The 21944-nt window shown below is 35.8% G+C and overlaps 2 protein-coding genes across 2 annotated transcripts in view; one reads left to right on the top strand and one right to left on the bottom strand.

The window, feature by feature from the left end:
- LOC112058108 (uncharacterized) overlaps window positions 1-15793 on the bottom strand; it is a 112376-nt gene extending 96583 nt beyond the window's left edge. Inside the window, exon 1 of the mRNA XM_024098808.2 lies at window positions 15386-15793. Coding sequence (XP_023954576.2) covers window positions 15386-15608 — 223 coding nt within the window. The 5' untranslated portion in view covers window positions 15609-15793. The remainder of the gene's footprint in view (window positions 1-15385) is intronic.
- Window positions 15794-16131: 338 nt separating this feature from the next.
- Window positions 16132-21800, top strand: LOC112058099 (probable pseudouridine-5'-phosphatase). The gene is made up of 4 exons (XM_024098787.2): window positions 16132-16479; window positions 16972-17190; window positions 19581-19813; window positions 20140-21800. The coding sequence occupies exons 1-4, from the start codon at window positions 16365-16367 to the stop codon at window positions 20311-20313; spliced, it is 741 nt and encodes a 246-aa protein (XP_023954555.1). The 5' UTR covers window positions 16132-16364; the 3' UTR covers window positions 20314-21800.
- Window positions 21801-21944: the final 144 nt, after the last annotated feature.

Genomic DNA, 21944 nt, shown 5'->3' with positions numbered 1-21944 from the left:
TTTTAAAGTTAGTGTACTCAGATCCTTCGACAATAAGTCAACCATACACAGTTAGCCATTTTTATTCTAAGCTAATAACCCGCTATTTAAACCAATTGCAGTTGCGTGGTGGGTTTCAGCTCCATTTCCCCCTTTTTTAAGGAGGAATGTCTGGCTCTATTGTGAATCCTTAAAAAAGGTGCATAATGAATGAAAATATATAATTATTTACTAATACACCGCAGCTGTAGTTCTAAATATCACCTGCCTGAATTCTCATAATTCGCTGTTACGTATGTGAAGTCTGCCAATCCGCATTAGGCCAGCGTGATGGCTATTATCATTCAAAGAGACTCGTGCTCAAAAGTGAGCTCAATATTACTTGTTAAAACTGATGAAAGGATTGTAACATATTTTTGAACCAGGTAAGCAGAACTACGTAAACATTGAACAAAAATCAATAATCTATACTAATATTATAAAGCTGAAGAGTTTGTTTATTTGATTGAACGCGCTAATCTCTGGAACTACTGGTCCGATTTGAAAAATTCTTTCAGTGTTAGATAGTCCATTTATCGCTGAAGGCTATAGGCTATATTATTCCCACATTCATACGGGAACGGGAACCACGCGGGTGAAACCGCGCGGCGTCAGCTAGTAACACAATAAACAGGTGTGATAACAAACATTTTGCATGCAATTTGCACCAGTCATTAGAGTACGACTACGCGCGCAGGGTGAGCGGCCAAACTCGAGATCCTATAGCGCAATAATTACAGGCGCAGTCCGTGCCTTATAGACTTGCTTTGTTCCCCGATTACATTCACTAACTCGTTGGTATACTTAACAGTGTGCCATATGTGCACACACGGGAGCTGTTCCGCCGAGTTTGTGTACCATATTTGGCACACTGTTCAAAATAGTGTTTTCTTTGTGGGCTTGAAATCAAGAATATAATAAATACAAAAAGTCAAATGTCATATTTTTTAAATATTACCATAAACAGAAATATGATGTAATGTAAGTGTAAGTGGTGATTTTGGTACAACGGCTATACGCGAAAGCGAACGGCCGAACTCGAGCTCTTACAGCGCAACAATTACAGGCGCAGTCAGTCCGTGCTTTATAGACCTGCTTTTTTCCCCGCTTACATTGCACCCAACGTATTGGTATACTTAACAGTGTGCCATGTGGTACACGGGAGCTGTTCCGCCGAGTTTGTGTGCCATATATGGCACACTGTTCAAACTAGTGTTTTCTTTGTGGGCTTGAAACCAAGGATATAATAAATATAAAAAGTCAAATGTCATATTTTTTTAAATATTACCATAAACAGAAATATGATGTAATGTGTGTGTAAGTGATGATTTTGGTACAATTTGCAACAGTCATTAGGAGTACGGCTGTGCGCGAAAGCGAACGGCTGAACTCGAGCTCTTACAGCGCAACAATTACAGGCGCAGTCAGTCCGTGCTTTATAGACCTGCTTTGTTCCCTGTTTACATTGCACCCAACGCGTTGGTATACTTGACAGTGTGCCATATGTGATACACGGGAGCTGTTCTGCCGAGTTTGTGTGCCATATATGGCACACTTTTCAAAACACTTAGTATTTTCTTTGTGGGCTTGTACCTAATCGAGGATATAAATAGAAACAATAAAATAAAAAAGAATATATTATCTTTATTAAATAAATAAATAAATAGAAACAATAAAGGATAATTATACATAGAAATAATAAATAGAAAAAGTCATTTTATTTTTTAATTATTGCTTTATCCAAGCCAAACGAAAACATGGTGTAAAAGATAGGAGATTGTTAAGTGACAATTTTGGTACAGACATTAGGTTTTAAGAGCGCAGTGTAAGCGACCGAACTCGAATTCTTTTATCGCAATAATTACACTCGGGACCTGCTTTGTTCCCCGTTTACATTGCAATGCTTCGGTAAGCAACTATATTTTTTGCTGGCAAGTAAGCATTACATTCATACTAGAGATAGGGCACCAGAGCATCAAAACTGAGGCGGACAAGTGTGCACAATGGGGATGATGACTAAGTTTGAATATATTGATTTTTATGATACATTTGGGTAAATTAGGTAAATGTTAACTAATTTATACATAAAAAGCAAAGATTGTCTGGTTATTTGCAAAATAAATGGGATTATAAAATTACAAAATCTAATAAAAATCTTTTATCGTAATTAGTTGAAAATTCATACAGTTTTAGCTTCCTAAAAAGTAAATGTGACATTTTTAATAAATGAGCTATAAACATAAACGCACAAATAACAAAGATATTAGTAATTTTGTTTAAACGCCCATACAAATCTAACGATCATGAATTGCCTACGACGTCATAAGTTCGTACTATTTTGTATGGGGCGTTTTTCCGGAATCCGCGGCAGCGCCGCAAATCTGACCCTTTAAATCCCTGTAGCTCCGAAAGTAATCATCGCAGATACCCTGTTACTTTTGTAAAATTGCTCTACTATTAGCATACTCTTAATTTATATACAATTTAAAAAAAACTGTCATCATCCCTATTGTCTTAATTTCATTTAAACAAAAGTTGAAAGTTGTTTAAACACGTAATACTTATATAATTGTCTACAATGTCAAGGTGTGTGTTTCGGAAGTGTAAAAACTATATATGTATATACATAAAGATATAATGTAAGTAAACATGAAATTGTGCATTTAAGCGCTCAATGGAGTCGCTAACTTTTGCGGTGATTCTGTTTGTACATAACTTATTAATTATCTATAAGTAGTTCGAAATAATCATTGCTTAAACCCCCGTACAATGCATGCTCGTAATGAATTTATTAAGGGTAGGTTTACATTGTTTACACCACAGACCTTAAAGTGAATTTAACGCGATACGAAGCGATACGAATCTACGTAGTGCGCGCCAGTTTAGTTGACTGTGACAGCATAAATTAACTAATCCATGTGTAAGTTGACAGCGTAATTTGACCGACGAGAGTGTAGCGCCAACTAATTTGACATAGTTAACACTTTCGCAGTGGCACTGAACTTCTGTACTTTCCTCTGGCGCGAGGTTTTTTGACCTCGTACTAAAATGTTCTGTGGTAATGTATGACCTCGTAACTCTTGAAGACGCTATATTTCTTTGGATTCAAAATAATATAGTTAAAGGAATTTATTTTCGATAATGCTAAATAAAGAACCAGCTGATCTATGTTTGAAGGCGTACATCAGCGGATCGTTTGTTTAGAGTATATAATTAAACGAGGTAAAACGACCCCATACCGCACTAAAGTACGAGGTCAATAGATCTCGTACCGCAACGAACGTGTTAACCAAACACCAGCATTCACTTAACCCCTGTACAATGCAGGCTCGTAATGAAACGGCCTGCCCCCCGCCCCGCGCGCAGCCCCGCGCCGGACCGCATTCCGCTCCCATGCGACCGCGTCCCGGGCAGGATCTCTCCGAAATGTCCGGTTTTTGTTGCTCACCGTAACGGGCTAGTAACAAACTGTACCGATTTCGCCATGCCTAATATGTGTAAACTGAATAATCGATCGAGATACTGTTTAGTCTTGTAAGGGAAGCACTACCGTATAGCATCATTATCAACCCATATTAGGCTCACTGCTGAGCTCGAGTCTCCTCTTACAATGAGAGGGGTTAGACCACCACCACGCTGGCCCAATGCGGATTGGCAGACTTCACACACGTAGATAATTAAGAAAATTCACTGGTATGCAGGTTTCCTCACGATGTTTTCCTTCACCGTTTGACACGACCGCGTGAATTTCAGTTTTACTCAAATCCCGTGGGAATCATGGATTTTTTCGGGTTAAAAAGTCGTATATGTATCCAGGTTATATTTTAATATCTTTAATTAAAATATCAGCCAAATCCATTCGTCCGATCATTTCGATTTGTCAATCGTTCCAATCATCTATTTTATAAGTCAACGATAACTTTAGTCGTTTACCTACCTACTATGCAACTAAATGAAATTAAAGCAATTAGGCACCTTTGTTCACATCAGTTTCGACGTGTTAGTGATTGTAATATCTAATAGTATAAAATCTTTGACCATGGTAGTCTACTGTAGGAGATAAGACCCCGTAATAGGGCACTCAAGCATGCTGCATTATTTCATTGACATAATATTTATTGCCAAAACCAAAGCTTTGTTCCTGTCTGAAGAGAATAGTTTCTTGTGTACAAGCGTAAGGCTTAATATCTATGCATCTGGTGTCAGATGTTAACGATTTAGGAAAATAATAATTGAAGTCGAAGTACATAGGTACCTAGATACAGTAGGTATACTATATTAACAAACAAGATAGTCAAGAAAGAAAAAAAACAGTATAATCATTACAGCAAAAAGGTGTCGACTCCACGAAGTTTCCGCTCGACTTATTGCCTATCTTTACGAGTATATTTTAACATTTAGAGGTTTTGCTTGAATACGATATCACACGTTCAGTGGCTATATAACCGCAATGGAACCAGAGACGGTTGTCGGTGATCTACAAGCTTTGGCGAGCTTCCGGTTTTGGCCATAGAGACAAGAAGGTACAATCAATGATTAGTTTATTCTATAGATATGTTAGGTACGTGCCTACAAAATGACCGCATAAAGTAATCCAAAAAATTTAAAGACTTCACAGAGTATGCGCAATTTATGTTTACTTACATTATATATTTATGTATTTATATAGTTTTTACACTTCCTAAACACGCAACTCGACATTGTAGATAATATTTAGGCATTATTTGTTTAAAGAAGTTTCTTTGTTTAATAAGCGACTAAATGAAACTAAGACAATTATGCCGCCTCAGTTTTTTGCGCTAGTGACCTGTCTTTAGTATAAAATAACAATGGGTACAAAAGAATAGTTCGGATAAGATGACAGTACCTATAATAATTATAATCAGACAATCTATACTAAAATTATAAAGCTGAAGAGTTTGTTTGATTGAACGCGCTAATCTCGGGAAATACTGGTCCGATTTGAAAAATTCTTTCAGTGTTAGACAGCCCATTTAACGAGGAAGGCTATAGCATATATTATGCCCGTATTTCTACAGGAACGGGAACCACGCGGGTTAAACCGCGCGGCGGCAGCTATTGTTATTATAATTACAAATTATTGATATAGTATCTCGGATAAAATCATTATTCTTGTACAATAATAAGTCTTTGTGATTAATTCTATTTTTATAAATAATATATTATCTACGTGATAAGAATGTAAAAAAGAATACACAGGAACAGCTAATCATACAGAATCTCCTCATTTTTACAAATCGGCTACAAAGAATTATTTGCGTAATCTATACTATTCGTAATATTATAAGGCGGAAAGATTTGATTATTTGTTTGTTCATTTGCATTGAAACTATTGAACCGATTTAAAAATTCTTTCACTGTTACGAATCTACATTATCCCCGAGTGCTATAGGCTATATTTAATTCCCTATGGAAACGGGAACCACGCGGGTTAAACCGCGCGGCGTCTACTAGTAAATATATTATGTTTAAATAAGATCAAATAATTATTTATTGCTGGAATTTAATTTAATTTAATAGCGCACAAGTAAAATTGGTGATCGAGCCGTGATAGCCCAGTGGATATGACCTCTGCCTCCGATTTCGGAGGTTGTGGGTTCGAATCCGGTCCGGGGCATGCACCTCCAACTTTTCAGTTGTGTGCATTTTAAGAAATTAAATATCACGTGTCTCAATCGGTGAAGGAAAACATCGTGAGGAAACCTGCATACCAGAGAATTTCTTAATTCTCTGCGTGTGTGAAGTCTGCCAATCCGCGTTGGGCCGGCGTGGTGGACTATTGGCCTAACCCCTCTCATTCTGAGAGGAGACTTGAGCTCAGCAGTGAGCCGTATATGGGTTGATAACGACGAAGTAAAATTGGTAAGTAAGATTAAGCAATGCGTCTATTAGCTTTTCACTAATTTATTTATCGACAAGTACAAACAACATAGTCTCTAACGTTCTATAACTTCATTACGTTAATGCGATGGGCGGCAAGTAACACTAGTAACTAACCGCAGTCAAAGCCTCCCAGATTGCCAACAATTTGGGCAATTATAATATCATTTTCCCAACCTACCGCCGCGCTACTGCGTCAAAGAGGTCGTCAAACGGAGTGACAATCACGAGATGAAGTTATAAGTCATCGCACAGTTTATAATAGTCCAAGATCCAGGATACATTTTTACAATTGATTATTACTGTCAAAGAATTTTTTCCGTGATCGACAATTGATTAATATCAAGCTTATTTGCTGTGATCGCTTCGTTTGATGAAACGCTCAAATTTTCGTTGGGATAGCTGAGACAATAACAATTTCTGAGCATAGGACTGCTTTACGTACCACGCAAACTGTAGGGCAATGCTGTATGTACACATAAATATTATTAATCAACAGCAAAAAGTCAGCTGGTTAGCAACAATTTAATGACTCGTTAATAGATTCACTGGGAAGATGGACAGAGATCATTCGAAATGATATAAATAAATAGATGGAAAGGAAAATGAACGTCTTATCAAGATGATACTAGTCACAGAAAATTAGCGTGACAGTAACCAATGGGGATGATGACTAGGTAGGTTTGAATATATTCAAAATTCATTTATTTCAAGTAGTGCAGTTTACAAGCACTTTTGATACGTCAGTTGACTATTTGACGTCATTAATACGTACCATTTTGTGTGGAGCGTTTTGCAGGGATCCGCGGCAGCGCCGCAAATCTGACCCTTTAAATCCCTGTAGCTCCGAAAGTAATGATCGCAGATACCCCGTTACTTTTACAAAATTGCTTTACTATTAGCATACTCTTAATTTATAATCATACAATTTAAAAAATTGTCATCATCTCTCGGTTTATTTACACGAATGTTGGTCCATTAACTAAATCGGACGATAACGAGTCGACCAGTAAACCGAGATTATTATTATAACTCCTTGAAAATTAGTTAGACAATAATCAATTGTGAAAATGTTCCCCAGATCCTGGACTACAAATTATAAGGTTTATTCACACGAATGTTGGGCTATTCCATTAACTAAATCTAACAATATCGAATTGACCAGTAAACCGAGATTATTATCATTAAGTAAAGCTCGAAAATTAGACAATAATCAATTGTGAAAATGTTCCCCAGATCCTGGACTACAAACTATAAGGTTTACTCACACGAATGTTGGGCTATTCCATTAACTAAATCGGACGATGACGAATCGACCAGTAAATCGAGATTATAATCATTACAAGCTCGCTCGCGCATTCTTGACTAAAGAATCTTTGGGGCGATGGAATGCACGCACTGGACCGATTGGAAGTTCGAACTTGTTTTGTTTTCGCCACGTCACATCTCGACCCCTCGAGACTGGCCGCAGTCGCGGACCGAAGTCGCAGGTGCTTTTTGTTAAGAAACGGTACAAGTAACCAATAATAATTGTAACATATCCCATACTTTATTTACACTAATATCATTAAGAGAAAAGATTTGTTTCTCTGTAATAAAAAAGCAACGAAAATACTGGGCCGATTTTCAAAATTCTTACACCAATGTAAAGGTAGGTTCGTACATTATCATCTTTCATGCTCATTCAGGAACCGGAGATAAATATAGCCTCTTTTGTCATCGCGTCGTTCTTTGAGTGTATAATTAAAGGGTAATTTATAATGATAATATAATATAATCCTGTTTCCAGCTTGCCTCCATTGATATACCAACCTACAATACAATGATAATAATTTATATTAAAAATCTTTACCTACTACCAATTCAAATATTGAATTACAATACGATCTTAACTTCAACTACGGTTCTAAATCACTGCGACAGATACAAAATATTCAGGGATGCTTTTACTAACGGGATTTTTTGTAAAAAGTTCTTGTTTTTAGATTGTTACTCGGTATTTAGATTTAGATATAACTTCATCTATTTTAGATTAACCTTCCAAAAATTAATATCCTTTACATCATCTCAGTCGTCGTCGTCGTCAGATCTCGACGATCTAGAATCGTTTCTTTCACGGCAAGTTCATAATGTTAGAACTACGGTCTCGTACCTCTCAACCATTTAAATATCGAATTACAATTTACCATAGACAAACTAGCCTCAACCGCAATTAAGGTTCTAAATCACGGCGACAGATTAAAAAAGTACGCACCAGGGATGCGGTTTCAAACGGGTTTTAATTAGAATCGGATATTTTTAATTAGCTTAACATCTTAATTAAGTATGCAGAGGCGGGTTTGCATAAATGGCCGGCAGTGAACAAAGCGGTACGTTTTTGCATCGGACCGGTTGGGCCCGATGAAACAGGTCGCCACCTGGTATGTCCGGCTAGCGCAGGTCCTTACGATGCGATTAATCCAAGACTTTTAATCGCCATAATTTGTTCACTATTTTATTATCGCACCTGCTCCTTTGACTATGCGACTTTTAGATCTTTACTAATATTATAGAGTGAAAGAGGTTTGAGGATATGTAGTGGGTAATTCCTGGATCTACTGAACAGATTTTGAAAATTCTTTTAATACTAGAAAACATAATGATAATCTTATACTATAGACAAGTTACGTCCCTACAAAATCACCGCAAACAGTGATCCGAATTTAGCTACTCCACGGAGTGCACATATGCACTATTTTTTATTTACTTACATTATATATTTAATGTATTAGTTTTTACACTTCCTGAACACAACTCGACATTGTAAACAATATTTAGGTATTATTTGTTTAAATATAACTTTCGTTGTAAGAGTGGCTAATTGTTTTTATTTCATTTAGTCGCATTGTAAACTAAATGAAATAAAGACAATTAGCCACTTTTGTTCATTTAGCCAGTTTCGACGCGCTTGTGACATATCTTTGGTACTAATAATATAAAGAGTAAAGTTTACGGCTTTTTAGGGGTGTAATCTCTGGATCCACTGATTTTCAAAATTTTTTTACCACCAGAATACAACGTTATTTGGAGTGTGATTGATTGGCTATATTTTATCCCGATATTCTTACGGGAACGGGAACTACACGGGTGAAACTTCGAAGCGTCGGTTAGTAGTCAATAAACTTTTAAAGTACCACTTTCTGTAAGTAAATGTAGAAATTAATAGAGAAAGTTTAATGGTAGTTTTAGTTTTACCTATCATAAAAGTTTATTCGCTCAGGCTGCTTATTATTTGCGTATTCTTAAAGCTTTGTTACCAACTTATTCGCTCATTGATCGATTACAACCACATAGGAGCTTGTTGAGACTAAACACGGCTTATCTGATAAGAGAGCAGACCATTGCCCTGTAGTCTAGCAAAACGCTTCGGCAAATAATGATAATTATGATGAAGCCCAGCGATTATTTAAAAAAAAAAGAAAAGTGCTCCGAATTTTGGAACACATATATTACACACATATTGGGTTTACCTACTTGCTTTTATTTTGTTTTATAATATGAGTATTTAGGTAAATATATTTCGTTTTTACACTTCCTAAACAAACAAATCGACATTGTAGACAATATTTACGTACTAAGTATTTAAATAACTTTCGTTGTTTAATAATTATGGACATTTCTCCGCCTCAGTTTTGATGCGCTAGTGCCCTATCTCTAGTATAAAATATCGTTGGAGTTTACTTCGTCCCTAGTCCCCCTCAAAAAATGATAGACAATTTGTTGGTGAATTTGAGTACGACACAAGTCCAATAGATAGTAATTGGTAGTCTTTATAGTAGGGGAGCCCGGGATGCTAAATTTGCAGTTACTCGAGCGTCATTGAGACCGATTAAATTTGGTACATTAAATTATAGGAAGAATAAATGGTTATTTACTTTTACCGCTTTTAGCGGTGGAAAAAAAAACTACAGACTTTAAAAACAATTTTTATTACTTTGGCTTACTGAAATTGTAAGAAAATTTTAGCGATTAATTAGGAGATTATTTCCTTAAAAATAAGTAAAAAATAAATCGCACTCGTACCTCGAGCACTAAAATATAAGGGTTTAATTTTGTAACTTTGAAACCCTCCTATTCCATTTTTTAGCTATCAACTCACCTACCTTATCTTAATCTGACGTGCTGGTTGAGTATTTATGAAGTTTTTTTTTTGGTTGCCCTAAACGTACCCACCAATATTAAGGGCTCATACTTGGTGGAGGTACTCGACAAAGTGTAAGGTATAGTCCCTTAGGTTTATCTGCCGCGCTCGAGTAACTGCAAAAATCCCCTCTTCGGCTCCTCTACTATTAGATAAAGACTAAAGAAAGGTCTTTGTCATTACGAAATATCGAAAACTGCTTGATGTACAAAGATGATAATTATTTGGCAGGTAGGTACCTACTTACTTATGTAGTTTATCTTGCTAAGAAAGTTTTTTGCGACAGGGCCGTATTAAAGAGGTCTAAGGGCGGACTAAACATGACAAACACTAGATAGGTCAAGTCGCATTCTTCAAATATTTTCCTAGTCGACGGACGGATACCCAAACGTGGTTTGACATAAATAATTTTGTTAAACAGCCGCGTTGGTACATTTAGGTTTGCGTCACAAACAACCTCGAGCGGATCCTAGCCGATGTTAACGATCTATAGGTAATAATAAAATCTATTCATAATATTGACAGCCGTTGATCTAGTGCTGGCGTGAAAGACCTGTGGGTTTTGGTAAAGGAAAATATCTCGATAGGTATTAATAGCTCGCGTAAATCAATTTTATGTTTCATAACTTTTAGAAATATCTAGGTTCTGAATTTGAAACTAATATCTAATGATTATTTTATGCTATAGATATGCTACCTGCCTTTAAAATCACCGGAAAAAGTGATCCGAATTTTGCTACTCCACTGAACACACACATGCACACTTATTTCGACGTGGTAGTGACATATCTGTAGTTTAAAATCTTTGCCTACATAACACAAAGTTATTGTTTGCCATTATGTTTACAAGTCGGTAAACCCTTACGCAACTTATTCGTTAGTGTTAATTTTATTATTAATATTAATTTTATTCAAAGTACAATCTAGAAGATTGTACTTTGAATAAACTCTCTTACTACAGGTTCAAGTAGGACTTAATTAGATATTCCAATTTCTGCACGATTGTTGCCAGTACAAATAAATTAAAAAAAACGCGGCATCCTGTTCCCAATGAATATAAGGGCCTAATTACAGAATAAGAGGTTTCGGGGCGCAGGATAAAAGGGCTGATGAGGCCTGTGACTGATGGAGTCCCATTCAACTTAACTTGATTGAAAGGGTTCATGTGAAAGCCCGAACAATTTGCCTCGCATAATGGCATTTTACACTCAGGTATGTGCTAGTACCTACACGAATGCCAATTTGAAATTGGAACGTGAATTTTACCCATTTAAATTTCGAATTTTCGAGCGACTACGGAGCAGGTATATCCTGTCTATAATTTATGTGTCTATACTATATTGTAATACCTACTTTTATTATACTGTAACTTCGTCTATCTAGAGTTTGGCGAGAAAATCGTAGGGATCATGTCAAACATCATCATCAAACATGTAGCTCTAGTTTTATTTTCATTGATTTGATGCATCTAAAATTTTAATATATAGATACCGCATTTTATATGTATAATAGGGTATAGTGTAAAGGTGCACAAGTGAAGTGGAGGTTGAACAAGAGTGTTTTATGTAAATAATTCGGTTTTCTCGGTGGAGTCGAATGACAAAGGTCTAACCATTCAGGCTCTTCCACAATTTATTTGAAATTTAATTTAAAAATTCGTAATTCAAAAGTTGTCCTGGCAAAAGACGAATTTCAAATTATAATCCCACGAACAAAAAATACCTTCTTTTGAGTATATAAATAGTCCATATCGGCTTTTTAAAATTCGAATTTTAAATGTCGAGCGAATAATATTCCACTTAAGGACTTAATGTTAGTTAAAAAAAATACATGGCACAATTTGAAATACGAATAATAAACCGATCGCGCGAATAATACAGCAATTGCGTTCAGAAATCGACTTAATTGAAAAGAGAAAAAAAAACTACATCAAACGCAAGTTGCATGAAATGTAAACAAATGATAACTTTGTTGCATGAAATGTAAACAAAAATGGTAGCAAATGCTTAATGAATTCACTTATGTATTGTTTCAACGGAAGACTTTCAAATATTCCAAGGAAGCGAAACTTGGGTGTAGTATTGTTGAATGCATTAGTAACTTTCCCGGTAGGATGCCAAATGATAAATTAGTAATCACTTGGAAACCTAATCAATACCCGGTTGTCGACCTTTTCAATGTTTGCTCAACGTTTGACCAATGTTGGTCTACAGCGATATTTAAACATGAGATCAGTAACAGAGAGGATAGACGTTCCGAGAATATCAGTCGACACATAGGTTAGTCAGTCAGTTTATTAACTCAATGTAGGTGTATTTGACAATGACCATCTGTAATGAAATCAAGTTTCTTGAATTTAATCTAATAACAATTTGTCAAACGCTGTCTGTACTTCCGAATGTAGACAAACTATAAAAATAAATAATAATCTATACATACTTTGATCTTACACGCCTCCTCGTAGGTATTTTTAGTTTACACACACTAACGCGTTTGCGTCCACTTTACTAATACATATAAAACCAAACCAACTTCCGAAAATAGTTTAAAAGGTATGTGTGGCTAGGTAAAATAATGTTTTCTTACGGCCACTCTTTTGCATTATATCTCTTTGGCTGTCGGCTTGTCAACCAGTCCACCCACCAGAACTAGACAATTTGTATAGCGTACCATTTATTAATAGAGTGAGAGTTGACTGCATTCTGGGTAGCTGTGTAAGGTAAAAAAGGAACTCCGGGTAAAACTAGTTTTATTTAATGGTAAGTTATTTCTGAACTGTGGTAGGATCCTGTCCCACAGAATAAATACTAGCATAGCGGACTGCATTATACAGACGTACATACATAGTTCTGGCAAAGTGACATAACTCAAAAATACTTAATTTTTATTAAAATTTTTAATAAAAAATTGCAAATAATTTTATTCAATTTATATATTTCACTAGCATGTTCATTGGAATCAACTTTAGTTTCGGTGTTTATAATAAATCGATAATCAATAAAAATGCAAATACTTATTCGATAACTTGGTAGTTTACTTTTTACTGCTTTCCAAAAACGAACGCACGTTATCTATCTAAAGTGACTCAGGTGACAGAATGATAGATAGGTTAGTTTAGAAAGTCTTCAAACAGGATATTCACCCAATGATAACGAAATGCATCCTCACATTTTCCTGGCTTGAATTATTTATATAAATCACAAGTTTTACACGTTATTCCGTATAATTAAACAAGTAAAAAGTATTACAATATAAAAAAGATTATTGCATGCAATAAATAGGTACGATCAACATGTTTAATGCATTCCTACTTCAAAACAATATTTACAATAATTAACACGACTTCGTGAAATGTAAAGGTTTTTTATTGTGGCTATCGAATTATTTAAGTAATTATGAAATATAAATTTCAATTAATTTGCCGAATGAATCATTGGATCCTGTCCCGGTATCCTGACGACACTTCCATGCAAATTATCCAGACTTGCGAATTTATTGAATTGTTCGTCAGAACTTTGCAGTGAGCAAGACACAAATGCCGGTAGTCGACGCGACAAGTCAGCCGTTAAGAGGACCGGTAATCGAGTACTGCATGCTAAATAAGCTGAGTATGTAAAGTGCTCAAGCCTTGGTGCGTCTCGTCCGCGCTCGTGCTATCAGATGTTATCACCATATTAGGAAACGTGGCACCTATTAAGTTTTAAAATATTAAATTTCGATTGAAAATTGAAAAATATAAGGTTTCAGCAATGAAATACATATTTCTTATACTTTATTATTCCATAAGTGACGATCCTCATCATTTAAGCCCACGAAACCGAACACATTTGTTTGATTAATTGTCCTTTTTGTTGATTGATTAACATGGAACAATTAGGGTCAATAGATCGAAACGTATTGGTTACATGGGTAAGTAGGAAGCACTAATGGATTGGTTTCCACAAAAGTCATCGCGCATAATTTCTGTTATAGATGTTTTACCATTGTAAATTATAATTCATGAAATATGTGTGGTCGAATAGCATCCTCGTTACCAATAAACCAAATTTTTATAAGAGCATGAAAGTTTTGTCTCTAGAAACCAGTTAGTTGATGGGAACCTTAACGTTGGTTACACTAAATTAAACTTCAGATACTCGTATCTTTTCTTAATTTACAATTTATAGGCGTATTTATACGTATAACTCGAAGGAATAAATGTTTGAACCTAATAGTAACCTACGCATCAATTAATTACCTGCTGGCTGGTCCTTGTTTTTAACCGGGTACATTAACATTGAAAACATTTAAAATAAAATGTATGAATTTCAACTCTTTGTTACAAGATATAAGACAGATGGTCAGCCATGCACTTGAAGTGTCGCGGAGCTTTCAATATTTGATTCGCAGAAGCATTAGGCGTAGGTATCTGTTTATGTTGAAACTCATGCGTTTCACAACCTCGCCGCCCACTAAGACTATTACACCTACATTCTTCTGTTAAACATGTTTAGTTTGTCTTTTTAATATGTTGTACCCTAAGCAAGTGTATACGCGTATAACCGTTAATTAAAGTATAAAAAAATAAAAGCTTGTAATAATAATTTTGCTGCAGTTTATCATTGTCTAACAACTAATATCGTAAAATATCTAAAAATTTACTTGTAATATTAATATGAAACGTTTATTCCAAAGTAAGCTTAAAGTAAGCCTCTTTGTTAAAGTTCCCATTACCATCTCTGGAATTTGTAGGATTATTAAAAGCTCCTACAAAATTAAAAGACTTCTTGTCTTAACTTGTTTCTCGAACAGGTAAAATGAAACGCTTCCTTATCGGCGGGGGTCTTCAAGTTTTTTAACAATAGCTACCAGTCCCTTAACAGCCTTTTGTCCTTCTACATACTCTAGCCGATTTAAGTGCGTGGTGTTTTATACTTCCAGTATTTTAATTATGCTGTCTTCTTTATTCATAATATTAAGTACTGTCTCAATCTTAGGATATTTAATTTCAAGAACTTCAAAGATATCATAAAATCAACATGGAAACAATCAATATAACTAAATCACTTTTATGTTAACAATTGTTATCTTCAAAATACTTAATGATAATAATAATAATTGAAAGCTTTTATTTTATACGACTTGCTAGCAATTATTTTCCATCTAAAGTAATTATGAAATGCATTATAGAGGTAAAATCAAAATTAATAAGTACACAAGCAATATCAACAACCAGCTAAACTACGTAAATACGATTATCATTTATCAGTATCTTATTTAGGTTTACAACAAGCGCGTGATTCTTACCTGAATTCGGCTGCTCGGTCACCAACTCCACGATCGATTTCATTCCTTTCTTTGCAAAAATACTTTTCACATTAGCACAAGATGTTTCCGTACTTGCAGCAGAAGTATACGCCAAGAAACTCGCAAACAACACCAAATACAATATTTGGCTCTTCATTCTCAATCCAAAAATCGATTTTTTGTTAGGGGACAGTTTAACACAAAAACACACGTTCACAGCCATGTTCGCGGTAAAGTTATCAAATTAAGTTTGATTAATTATTAAATCTACTCTAATGAATGAGTTACATATAAAATTAAATTAATGGATTTTAAATGAAACTTTAGACAGTTTACACGCCATAAAAACGGCCCACGACGATTCAACTGCGATCCATGACGGCCGCAGCAAGACTGCGCCGCCTGAAGTGCGCTGAAAGCGAGTGCGAGTTACTTGCATTTTTGTTGCCAGCAATATCGTTATGCACGTGAATTATGTAATTATGCTTTTATCATATTTGCTATAAGTTAAAGCAGTACCATTTTTTAGATTTTTTCAGTTAGACACTTTTACTTCGACTTTTGGATTTTGTAAATTACGGACGAAATATTTAATGGTGCAACATTACGCATTGCTATCTCTGTCATACAAAAGTTTAAAGATTACATTAGAAAGAAATAGCCTCAGTTTATAAGTGTTGGATACAAATGACTATATAATTTGATTTTGATTGTATTTTTCATTCATGTGAAATGTCAATGTCAAATGTTTTATTTCATTTGTTTTGTAACTTTTTAAAAAAGTTATTATTCGTCGAGTGGTAGGCAAAACAGCTGTTAGAGTTTGCCGATTTCTTTTTTAGTTATATTATTTTTCATAATTACAAAATCGAAGCTAAGATTTAATTAAGTGCATTATTCCTATTCCTAAGGCATCAAGGAAAACATTAATAGCTTTAAATAATAAACTCGAGACTGTTTATGTAATACCGGGGACAATATGAGGATTTGTTTGTTGAAAACCGTATCAAATACTATCAGAAAACAATGTTATTCAACGAGAAATGTGAGAAAAGTTACCCATTGCATATTCGATATGGACGGACTTCTATTGGGTAAGCAATTAAACTTTTAAATGTTTGTCTTATAATTTATATGTTTGTCAGTGTTATTATACCAGGTTAGGTATTACGAAACATTTTTACCATCTGTTGACTATATTTAGATTTATTACTAAGTTATGTCGCGCGTTTTTTGGCGAAGCAAATCTTAGAGAATGAGCTATAACATCACTGTCAGCTGATGATATAATTTAAGCATTTAAAATACTATTATAGTAGATTGATACTTATATTATATAATAAATAATTATTGTATTCTTCTAGGAGTTTTACCACAATCTTCTATGGTAGTTTGGACCTGTACCTCCTAATATAGTTTTTCTGACTGTTTGGAGGAAACGGGAATATTGGTCATATTTAAAAGATATGACATGGCAAAATGTCTTTTAAAAATTTAACAATTCAAATAGCTGTTTATACATGTTCATGTTTTTAACAGTTTCAATTGCTCTGGCCTTGGCTGACAATAAAGTTTCTATGTTTCAGACACAGAACAAGTATACAAAAAAATGATCACCCAATTATGTGCCAAATATGGTCATGAATACACTGATGAGCTGATGATGAAGGTACTGGGTGGCACAGAGCAGAGACTGTCAGAGATTCTGTGCAAAGATCTGAATCTTCCTGTTTCACCGAAAGAGTTCAGAGACCAGTTGTTGGAACTTGGTGATACCATGCTGGCAGGGTCACCTTTATTGGATGGTATGTATTTTTTTAGTGCCGTGATAGCCCAGTGGATATGACCTCTGCCTCCGATTCTGGATGGTGTGGGTTGGAATCCGGTCAGGGGCATGCACCTTTCAGTTGTGTGCATTTTAAGAAATTAAATATCACGTGTCTCAATCGGTGAAGGAAATCATCGTGAAGAAACCTGCATACCAGAGAATTTTCTTAATTCTCTGTGTGTGTGAAGTCTGCCAATCCGCATTGGGCCAGCTTGGTGGACTATTGGCCTAATCCCTCTCATTTTGAGAGGAGACTCAAGCTTAGCAGTGCGCCAAATATGGGTTGATGACGACGTATTTTTTTAAAGTGGCTTAGCACGCTCTTTGAGGCATGGCTAGTTCCAGTATCATTACCATTAGTGGTAGTTAAAGAAACATTAGACACCCTAGGTCGGTGAACCAGCTTTGGAGTGTGGTGGGTCTAAAGCTTCATATTTCCTCCTATATGGAGGGTGGACTGCCTGTAGGGGCCATAATAGACTGATAAAGATGATGTACTTTACAGTAAATCAATCAATCAATCAATTTTATTTCGCCAGGATATGGTACATTTACATAGGTCTTATATTATATTTTAACACATATCCTGCCATAGTTGGCGTGCAAAAGTTAAATACAGCAGGAACCACAAATTGTTAAAATTTAAACCGTATAAAAGGACAATAACTGAAGATAAAAAAATCCAAAACTACTAATAAGACAAAACTACCAAACCAATTGAAAGAAAATGTGTGATTGATGAATATAATATACATCAGTTGTTTTTTAAGGTTTCTGTAGGCAATAAGGAACCATTATACTTTAGTTGTGTTTGTCTCTGTGGTTCAGTTAAAAGATTATTAGTACTAATAAGCCATCATTTAGCTAATGTAGGAAAGCTATTTTTTATAAAACCTTAATGGAATAGTTTCCAGTGTTATAATGGTTTATAACTTATAATAGGTTTTATTGGAAAAAAGGCCGAATGCAGATAAAGCGATGCACCTACTTGTATTTGTGTTACAAGTGTCACAATAATCTTATCAAGATTAAAAATAGTAGACACTTATCTGCATTGGATTTGCCTTTTTTATTAATCAAGTTTAAAGAAATTGTTTCGAATCACAGAACTAAGACATTTCATTAAAATCAAATGTTTTTTTTTTTAAATTTCAATTAGGTATAGTATTTTCGAAACGTCAGGTAATAATATTATTAGATAATGTTGATAATAATTAGTCAAAAACTTGAAATTAATATTACAAGGGTTCCAAATGCCCCTTGGTCGAGGAAGATCCCACAACAAACTTGTTTGATTCTTTACCCTCTAAAACCTCTAACCCTGCAGTCTACAATCTACTAGTTGTTAGAGTACATAAGATATACATGTTGCAGACCAACACAAAAAGTTTTATTGGTTCTACCAATTGGATGATTGGGGTACAATTTTTGCTGTTATGTAGTAATGGTACAATTGCACTATGGATAGGTCTAGTTCCATCATCATCATCATATCAGCCGATGGACGTCCATTGCAGGACATAGGCCTTTTGTAGGGACTTCCAAATCTCAATCCTGAGCTGCCTCCATCCAACAAATACCAGCGACTCGCTTGTTGTCGTCAGTCCACCTGGTGGGGGGTCGACCAACACTACGCTTTCTGGTGCAGGGCCGCCATTCCAAGGTCTAGTTTAGATGAGGATAATTACCACACTAACAGCATACAAATTAAAATTATGGGGTGGGGGTAAGACTATACTTACGCCTACCAACATATTATAGAAATAGACATAATAGACATTAAGCAACTCAAGAGCACCTAGGTACATGAGAAGTGTTGAGTTCCTCACCATATAAATAAACATCGCAATTTATGATCTCAAGTAGCTTGAACTTCAAGTTCAACATTGAGGTGAACTTCAATTATGTCACACAAGTTTACGTCAATTTGCAGAACGAGCTAAATTTAATTTATTCATTCTAATTGAAATGCGTACCTACTGGGAACATACCTGCTACATACATTTGTATATATTTTAGTCGTAACATCCGTCAAGGTCAAAATTAATTTCGGCGGTGTTTGGTTTGTTAAAGAATTCAGGATGACTATCCACACTCCATGCTAATATTTAACCGGTCCATTCGTCATCAGCCAACTGTCAAGCTGCTGCAGCTATTCTGCCCTTCGTAACGCTAACTGGTAGCTGGCCGAGCCGCATTCGTCATAGAACTAGTGCGCAACTCTAGCTTGAAATATTGGTCGCATGGGTGGGGCGCATTCAAAACTCACTGTTTATCGTGGCTCTGGTCGCAGCTGTCTAGTTCGTGAAGTGCCTTAATCCACATGTGCCTGTAATTTATTTATTCTTACATTTATTCCTGTAATAGGTGCTGAAAGACTAATCCGTCATTTACACAAAACGCAAGTCCCCTTCGCGCTCGCAACATCGTCGAGCGAACGTTCGGTGAAGACCAAGATAGCGTCGTACAAAGATCTCTTCAGCCACTTCCACCACATGGTGATGGGCAGCACTGACAAGGAAGTGAAGTTCGGGAAACCGCACCCAGACATATTCCTGGTCGCAGCCGCCAGGTTCCCTGACAAACCTAAGCCGGAAAAGGTGAGTTTTGTAAACAAAAATATAATGGTCCTTCGAGCCGGATTTAACCATATGTTCTTAATTTATTTTTATTTTTTTTACATATGCCGAATGGTTAATAATATGTATAGAAATAAAAACCGAATGTAAGCGCCATCACTTTCATCTACACCATTTTAAAATGATAATAAACAACATACTAGCTTGACTACAATCATACTTGGCAGTTGGCAGTATAGTTTAACTACAACCATAATTTGTAAGCAGCAATTAAATCTACGTAAGAGCGTTCTATCTATACAAATCTAGAATCTCCGGTTTTCAAAAGTAGTTTTTATACTTTACAGTGTTTGGTCTTCGAGGATTCCCCGCACGGTGTCACCGCTGGCGTCTCCGCAGGCATGCAAGTCGTTATGGTGCCAGACCCGCATCTAGACAAACGGCTCACGTCGCACGCGACGATAGTGCTGCCCTCCTTAGCAAAGTTTCAGCCGGAAATATTCGGACTACCGCCATTTTAGATATTTAAAAAAAAACAAAGGAAACACAAACTTATAGATAGTGCTCTCACCAAGCGTGTTTGAACGCGGTTGCGTCCGCTTGCCATGTTTTTCGCAATTAGGGAAAATGCGAAACATTTAGCGGCCTGTATTGAGGTATTTTGTCTGTGACTTGTTACTGTTAGTCTCTTGTTCCATCGTAATGAAAGAGTTAGCGGTATTTCCGGTTGCACCGCCATTGGTAGAAAGTCTATTTCTCTTCTGAGATTATATCGATGGTCGCAAGTTAGCGCCGCTGGACACCGAGGATTGGCTTAACTTGCGCCTTTCGCTCGGTCCCCTTTGTCGTCATAACCCTATACTGCGCGGACGAGCCAGTAAAGTAGAGCCCAGAAACCATAATGTAATAAGTCAAATAAGCTCAAAGTAATATTATACATTGCCTTGTTAACTTTCAATAACAAAATTAAAGAACTAACTTAACAGTAGTCAGGTATAGATATTCTATTTTTACATTTGTGGTTTCTTTGTAAAGTGTGAAAAAATTACCTACTATACAGGTCGCAGACGAAATAGTAATTATTTACTGTTAGAAGAACGACTTAATTAAAAATCGTAAACAACATTTTAGTTTTAAGGTCATTTACCATTACAGCCACCCGGCAACCGAACTGCCATACCTGGCCTTGTTGTGTTTTACAAGCGAGGCGATCAAGCGAAGCTACAAGATTAGCATAAATTTTAAAAAGCAGATTGTGGAAGTAGCTCGCGGATAGCGCAAAACTCAACAGAAGTTTAGCGCTTTGTGCAAGGGGTATCTTCATTCGCAGAAGTAGCATGTCTTGCGCTTTTCAAATAGCGGTGAGAGCCTGCTGTCTACATGTCTGTGCCGTCTCTTGTGCTACTTTATAAAAGCTTTGATCTATGCCTGTAGTCATATAGCACGTCCATTCTCTTTCTACAATCGCAAACGCTTCCAAAATTAAAAAAAAAAGGAATAGGAATGGCATTTGCTATCGACACGTCACGTGATAGAGTTATCGATCGGATATGTCATTCCCATACATTTTTCTAGTTTACGACGCGTTAGCTTTTGTAGAAAGTGAATGTGCCACATGGCTACAGGCCTAGGTCCTACAAGAATACAAGAATACTAACCGCTTGGGTCGTTGCTAGTCGGATGCGGAGTGGTTCTATTGAGCTACAACCTTTAGTCCGGAATGTACACTATACAGGATATCAAACGGGTCTTTAGTGCATAAAATATGACAATTGACCAAACTTTGTTAGTCATTTTGATAGTAATTATTAGATTAGTAATAGCAGCGTAATAGTTTTACAAAATATATTTAGATATTTAGCTACTTTAGTTTTGTAAGTATAATTTTTTGACAAGTTTTACCATAATTATTATTGTACACCAAATATTTTCTTTGTGCCGGAAAAACCAATTCTGAGAAATCCGAGTGCATGTGCGATGAAAATACACACATCTGATAAAAGCCTTCGACTCTTGTTTCATTACATTACTTGCCTTAACTCATTCTGATGTAAAAATGAATTGAAATATTGCAATTTATTGAATTTGAAAAATATTATAGGCAAATGTTGCTTTGACAGTTTTAGAATTATTGGTAAAGAAAATTATACCA

The sequence above is a fragment of the Bicyclus anynana genome, chromosome 4 (assembly GCF_947172395.1).
Source record: "Bicyclus anynana chromosome 4, ilBicAnyn1.1, whole genome shotgun sequence".
Classification (NCBI taxonomy): Eukaryota; Metazoa; Arthropoda; class Insecta; order Lepidoptera; family Nymphalidae; genus Bicyclus; species Bicyclus anynana.
This window is presented reverse-complemented; position numbering and strand designations above follow the sequence as displayed.